The sequence below is a fragment of the Oncorhynchus mykiss genome, chromosome 21 (assembly GCF_013265735.2).
Source record: "Oncorhynchus mykiss isolate Arlee chromosome 21, USDA_OmykA_1.1, whole genome shotgun sequence".
Classification (NCBI taxonomy): Eukaryota; Metazoa; Chordata; class Actinopteri; order Salmoniformes; family Salmonidae; genus Oncorhynchus; species Oncorhynchus mykiss.
The window spans coordinates 59,369,558-59,377,389 of record NC_048585.1 but is presented as its reverse complement, the minus strand read 5'-3'; the positions used below and the strand labels follow the sequence as shown (position 1 = coordinate 59,377,389).

At 37.8% G+C, this 7,832-nt stretch overlaps 1 protein-coding gene across 2 annotated transcripts in view; it reads left to right on the top strand.

The window, feature by feature from the left end:
- The window catches only part of LOC110500772 (RNA-binding protein with multiple splicing), a 65,149-nt gene extending 63,155 nt beyond the window's left edge, over positions 1–1,994 (top strand). For both annotated transcript variants that reach the window (XM_036958298.1, XM_036958297.1), the window contains 2 exons: positions 652–760; positions 1,467–1,994. In XM_036958298.1, the coding sequence (XP_036814193.1) occupies positions 652–688 (37 nt within the window). In that variant the 3' untranslated portion in view covers positions 689–760; positions 1,467–1,994. The remainder of the gene's footprint in view (positions 1–651; positions 761–1,466) is intronic.
- The last annotated feature ends 5,838 nt before the right edge of the window (positions 1,995–7,832 follow it).

The following is a 7,832-nucleotide window of genomic DNA, read 5'->3' as shown; positions in this document are numbered from 1 at the left end:
TATAGTTGTTGTTTATTGTTATTTATTATTATTATTATTATTATAGTTATTGTGATTTATTATTATCATTATTATTATAGTTGTTATTTATTGTTATTTATTATTATTATTATTATTATATTTATTGTTATTTATTATTATCATTATTATCATAGTTGTTATTTATTGTTATTTATTATTATCATTATTATTATAGTTGTTGTTTATTGTTATTTATTATTATCATTATTATTATAGTTGTTATTTATTGTTATTTATTATTATCATTATTATTATTATTATTATAGTTATTGTGATTTATTATTATCATTATCATTATTATTATAGTTGTTGTTTATTGTTATTTATTATTATCATTATTATTATTATTATTATAGGTATTGTGATTTATTATTATCATTATTATTTTTTATTAATAATATATTTTTACATTGCTGTGGATTATAATAACAGTTAGCATACTGTAATTACTATTACCTTGGTAATGGTATATGAGTTATTACTGATGTAATTTCATTGTTGTTCAAATCTGTTTCAAGCAGATTGTCAAATGTATTAAAAGTCATTATATTAATGTAAACCATTATAGCATTATAGCATTATAAAGCGTTTCGTACCTTTTAATAACGCCATAGCTTGTTATGTCTCCAGGTTCATGATGTGTGATGGTGGCCACGGTCGGCCTTGATGGTGTTGCTGGCGGTTCTCATGTCCAAACCAGGAGGACTCCTGACCTTGTTTACCGCACAGTGGACCGTTGGTGAGTTCACGGTCAAACGCTCAGTGGACTCAAGCTCAGCGATCACGACAGGCAGGTCGAACGTGTAACACACACCTTCAGCTGCTGGTCGCCAAGCTCCAATCTGACAGAACATTTTATTTGAAAGTGTAGATTTGTGGAAGAAGCTGCGAAAACCAAGTGGAGGTTTTCAGAAAGAATATCTCACTCCCAAACAATTGTGCAGAAATGATGTTGAATGCCTGCAGCCATATTGCCACTGTGTCAGCCTTTGTGTGTGTGTTTCAGTTAAGGCTTAAGATGGGGTAATTTTTGCTTTAAACCTCGAACAGGATGTTTGTGGGGAAAACGGGAGGGTGTGTGTGTGTGCGCGTGCGAGTGCGAGTGCGTGTGCGTGTGCGTGTGTGTGTGTGTGCGTGTGCGTGTGTGTGTGTGTGTATGTGTGTGTGTGTGTGCGCTTAGGTGCTGTGACCATGGTAACTTATCCCTAAAATCTCTCTCTATCTCTCCCTATCTCTCTCTCTCTCTCAATCTCTCTCTATCTCTCCCTATATCTCTCTCTATCTCTCTCTATCTCTCTCCCTATCTCTCTCTTTCGCTCTCTCTCTCTCTCTATCTATCTCTCTCTCTCTTTATCTCTCTGCCGCTCTCATTCTCCCTCTCTCTCTCTCTCTCTCTCTCTTCTCTGCCTCTCCCCCTCCAACCTTTCTCTCTCTGGTTCTATCAGGCAACAACAACCTCACGGGCCTCAGGACATTCCAGACCCAAGCCGCCATCACACATCACCCCCCCCCCCCCTCCCACCCTGCTACAACCCCCCTTTTTATACTGTTACATACTCAAGAATTACTGATGACACTTTGGTTCCAGTCCAATACATAAGACCTTATGATGCCTTATGAGAATGACATAGTCTAACATACAGACTATGTTCCAATATCCCTGCTAGCACACACACTACCGTTCAAAAGTTTGGCGTCTCTTAGAAATGTCCTTGTTTTTGAAAGAAAGCACTTTTTTCTTTGATCCATTAAAATAACATCAAATTGATCAGAAATACAGTGTAGATATTGTTCATGTTGTAAATGACTATTGTAGCTGGACACGGCTGATTCCAGCTAACACAACGTGGATTAGCTAACACAACGTGGATTAGCTAACACAACGTGGATTTAGCTAACACAACGTGGATTAGCTAACACAACGTGGATTTAGCTAACACAACGTGGATTTAGCTAACACAACGTGGATTTAGCTAACACAACGTGGATTAGCTAACACAACGTGGATTAGCTAACACAACGTGGATTAGCTAACACAACGTGGATTAGCTAACACAACGTGGATTAGCTAACACAACGTGGATTAGCTGACACAACGTGGATTAGCTAACACAACGTGGATTAGCTAACACAACGTGGATTAGCTAACACAACGTGGATTAGCTAACACAACGTGGATTAGCTAACACAACGTGGATTTAGCTAACACAACGTGGATTTAGCTAACACAACGTGGATTTAGCTAACACAACGTGGATTAGCTAACACAACGTGCCATTGGAACACAGGAGTGATGATTGCTGATAGTGGGCCTCTGTACTCCTATGTAGATATTCCATTAAAAATCAGACGTTTCTAAGTGACCCCAAACGTTTCAACTGTAATATATGTATACTGGTGTTCTTATTGGAACATAACCACACAAAACAAAAACATAATTGACATTCATCAAACCTTTTTTTAAATTGATATGAGCCCATACACGTGTGTATTACTTTAAAATACATTCAAGAGTGGAAAATTTGGCCAGATCAGTTGGGACGAAGTGTTTCTGAATTTATACCTGTGAGTGCAAGGCCTATGCAGGCATTTTTGAAAGTCTTATGTAAAAGAGGATGACCAAAATGTTACCAGATTATATTATTATTGATTATTACCTTTCTGTACTACCTTTCCTTATTATTATTATATTAATTATTATTGATTATTACTACATGTTGAAGCTTAGCCCCCCACCCCCCCCCCCCCCACCCCAAAAAATGGAAATGCTGTAAATCTTTAGATATTTTAAAGATAAACCACAACGTATTTTTGTAATCAATCCAAATGTTTGAAAATGTTCTGATTTGTTTTCTGTGTAATCAAGTGTGTGAGTAATAACGTTTGAGATCCTCGGTCTTTCTTACTCCTCGTGTGAGTGCCAGTCCACCGTGTAATGGTCGATTGCTCTGCCACACTAAAGCAGTCGCATCAGCTCGCAGGCGTACGCTTATCTTCGTATGGTAACGATTCTGATTGGTCGTGTAGCTTTGTGTTAATCCTTAAGCCTTTTTTATAAGTGGAGACACTAATATAATGCCAAACTTGTTAGTTCCTACTTGTCATCATACAAAATGTACATAGTATTGTACTGCAACAATTGGCTGCTCAACTCCAACCCCTGAGAGAATTGGGCTATGGAGTTGAGCACACCTGGTCTCTACACCAAATAGCAGCCAATTGTTCACGGTAAATCACGGTAAATTGATACCAGGCTATAATTAAGCAATAAGACCTGAGGGGGTGTGGTATAGGGCCATTATGCGGAGTGCCTGGATATACAGCCCTTAGCCGTGGTATATCTTTGCAATATACCACAAACTCCCAAGTTGCTTTATTGCGATTAAACTGGCTAGAAACATGTAAAAATGTTTTTTCATACCTGTGGTATACAGTCTGGCTTTCAGCCAGTTAGCTTTCAGCGCTCGAACCACCCAGTTTATCATCCAAGATAAGCAATTTCGGGAACCATGCCAACATTAAAATCTACAAGAGTACAGTATCTAGTCACCCTTAAGACAAATGTTTGTCTTACGTATGCAATGCAGGAACGGAAATTGTCCGTCCTGCGTACTTGCGTTGCGTTTGTAATTGCGGGACAACACTAGCTAGGATCAACATTTTAGCATAGCTATGTGTAGTTCTTGTATTGCCTCGGGTATGTCTTGGACTTTATGGGAGACTTCCAGATTCAACCTACTCCTGGATTGAAAATAGGCTTCTATTGGGACTCTCTATTGAAAAAACGGTTTCATCCTGTAGTAAGATTGTTCCAGCATATTAAATGTAAACCAGGACAATACAGACAACACTGACCAAAGGCGTGTTTTTGTAACGTAGAGAACTAGGATAGTGGAATTATTCCATCTCAACAGCTATGTAATGCTCATATCCTCTGATTTATTTTCAAGAAGTGTGCAAAAAAAAAAATCCTGCATGCCTCTCGTTGTCACTCAAAATAGCATCCTAGCATCCTGAAAAGAAAAAGCTTTTCAAATGTTTCTGTGTCTAATTAAGTGAAGATTCAACCTCTGGTTTTGTCAAGTTTCAGTATTTTTTACTTAAATCAGGGATGGGCAACTGGCGGCCGGCCCCCCTTTTGAAGGCCCTTGGATCGTCCCTCCCCCCTCTAAACTTTCCATCATGATCGAATTACTGCCGGGGGGGACATTTCTTTTGTTAGTCAGTCTCACTCAGATATCATGCTAAAAACTGCAAACATTTCTCTCCACCTTATTGCAAAATAAAATATATATAAATTGCAGGAAGTGAGCTAATTTTCCTCTCCAGCCCATGGCAAAATGAGGGGCAGTTTTTTTGTGTGGCCCCCACCCTTATCAAAGTTGTCCATCCATGACCTAGGTGGATGATTGGAATAAAAAAATAACGTTTCCTGTTTGCCGAGTTCTTGGTTAAAGACTGCAGTGTAGTTGGCTATACGAAGCTCTGTTCATTCTGTGAAGCTTTAGGGGTTAAAGCCTTCGTTCTGGTTGTTCTTGTACTGTAATCTCAAAACTAAAAATATGCAGTCTTGTATTTTCATGTTATGTCCAATAAATTAGTCAAGGATCTCACACTGAACCAAGAGTGTAATAATTTAAAAAAAAATGTGTCTAATATGGAAGTTGGCGGGAAAATCTATAAGGCATTTACAAAGGAAACGCCGATGTGAGCATCGTGAATGCATCCCATGAAGTAATATTCCATTTAACACAGACCCAATTACCCTTCCAGTTCATAAGAGTCACTGTGAGTGCCTAAAATGGATTGGCTGATTGATTGAACTTTACTAGTCATGTTAAAATCATGAGTTTGTAAGTGTTTTAGTGGATGTGATGTGATATAGTGAGTCCCATGGAATATTAATCTCAAAATATTAAATCCTTTTTTAAATGAAATATTACCCATCCCGCTCTCACCACTTTAAAATATTGTTTAAAAAAAAAAAAAATCCTTTTACCAGTTTACAACGTGAATTGACAATAACGCTATTTGGAACCAGTTTGCCAGGATGTATCTGCCAAATGTTTTAGAACCATATTTTCTCCTTGATTTAATGATTGTACTACGTTATCACACATATCGTTATACCCAGATAGATCCTGGGAAATGGCTGTAATAGCGTTATTGTGAAGTCAATTCACGTTGTAAATTGAGTTAAATTATTATTTTTTTTTAAAACAATATTTTGTTAGCGACCTAAAAAAAAAAAAGACCCGTCTTAAACTGTCTGTTTTCTGGTTATCTGAGCAGATAACAACAACTAAAACATGATGATATCGTATCTTTACTTGGTTCTAATCTGGTTACGTGACGTCTACAACCAGGAAAACAGTTTAAAACCAGAAAATGTCTTCACTATGACGTCGCGTGCCACATTTGACCCATTGGGATGATCAACTGTAAATCAGAGTGAGAATATGTGAAAGGAAAGTACATATTTTCACCCAGTGTCACCTTTCAAGACGCAACTGTTATGTGAGTTGAAATAATCATTCAGTAGAATGGAATTCCTTTGTTTGATGTCCTAAAGCTACTATAGGACTAAATGGGTGTTATGTGCATGTTTGTGTATTTTTTTTTGGGGGGGGGGGGGGGGGGGGGGTTGTTCAATGCATACTGTTGATATTCACGTTTTGCCAATGTGAGGAGAATACCTATTTCAGTGAATTGCAGGGGTTGTTTGAAATTTTTATTGTTAAAACCAAAAAAAAGATAAGAAAAGTTATGAAAATGAAGATGTAAATGAAGATGTTCGGGGCATCAGCCATTAAAGATTGATGTTGCCATTGTTGTTGCCTTGCTTTTTTTCTGTTGAGTGACATGCATACATGGTCAATTTTTTAAAAAAATAAAAAAATGATTAGGTATTTTTCTTAAAACTGCATTGTTGGTTAAGGGCTTGTAAGTAAGCTGTAAGGTTGTATTCGGTGCATGTGACAAATACAATTTGATTTGATTTGATTTGATTGTGAATGTGTTAAGGGTTCTAGTCTTTTCCATGATCATTCTTGATACTATAGAAGTTGCCCATATCCACAGATCTAGGATCAGATTCCCCAACCCCCAAATCCTAACCCTAACCATTAGGGCACACCCCAGGGGTACGTGCAATGCCGTCGAGGGTACAACCAATTAAAATGTGATTCACATTTTAAAAAATGTCAAAAATGATTCACTTTTTTTAAATGCATTTTTTTATTCACGTTTTCAAACAGTACATTTATATTTTCCACCGGGGCTATACAGTTATATTTTCCACCGGGGCTATACATTTATATTTTCCACCGGGGCTATACATTTATATTTTCCACCGGGGCTATACAGTTATATTTTCCACCGGGGCTATACATTTATATTTTCCACCGGGGCTATACAGTTATATTTTCCACCGGGGCTATACATTTATATTTTCCACCGGGGCTATACAGTTATATTTTCCACCGGGGCTATACAGTTATATTTTCCACCGGGGCTATACATTTATATTTTCCACCGGGGCTATACATTCATATTTTCCACCAGGGCTATACATTTATATTTTCCACCGGGGCTATACAGTTATATTTTCCACCGGGGCTATACATTTATATTTTCCACCGGGGCTATACATTTATATTTTCCACCGGGGCTATACATTTATATTTTCCACCGGGGCTATACAGTTATATTTTCCACCGGGGCTATACATTTATATTTTCCACCGGGGCTATACATTTATATTTTCCACCGGGGCTATACATTCATATTTTCCACCGGGGCTATACATTTATATTTTCCACCGGGGCTATACAGTTATATTTTCCACCGGGGCTATACATTCATATTTTCCACCAGGGCTATACATTTATATTTTCCACCGGGGCTATACAGTTATATTTTCCACCGGGGCTATACATTTATATTTTCCACCGGGGCTATACATTTATATTTTCCACCGGGGCTATACAGTTATATTTTCCACCGGGGCTATACATTTATATTTTCCACCGGGGCTATACATTTATATTTTCCACCGGGGCTATACATTTATATTTTCCACCGGGGCTATACAGTTATATTTTCCACCGGGGCTATACATTTATATTTTCCACCGGGGCTATACATTTATATTTTCCACCGGGGCTATACATTCATATTTTCCACCGGGGCTATACATTTATATTTTCCACCGGGGCTATACAGTTATATTTTCCACCGGGGCTATACATTCATATTTTCCACCAGGGCTATACATTTATATTTTCCACCGGGGCTATACAGTTATATTTTCCACCGGGGCTATACATTTATATTTTCCACCGGGGCTATACATTTATATTTTCCACCGGGGCTATACATTTATATTTTCCACCGGGGCTATACAGTTATATTTTCCACCGGGGCTATACATTTATATTTTCCACCGGGGCTATACATTTATATTTTCCACCGGGGCTATACATTCATATTTTCCACCGGGGCTATACATTTATATTTTCCACCGGGGCTATACAGTTATATTTTCCACCGGGGCTATACATTTATATTTTCCACCGGGGCTATACATTCATATTTTCCACCAGGGCTATACATTTATATTTTCCACCGGGGCTATACAGTTATATTTTCCACCGGGGCTATACATTTATATTTTCCACCGGGGCTATACATTTATATTTTCCACCTGGGCTATACATTTATATTTTCCACCGGGGCTATACAGTTATATTTTCCACCGGGGCTATACATTTATATTTTCCACCGGGGCTATACATTTATATTTTCCACCG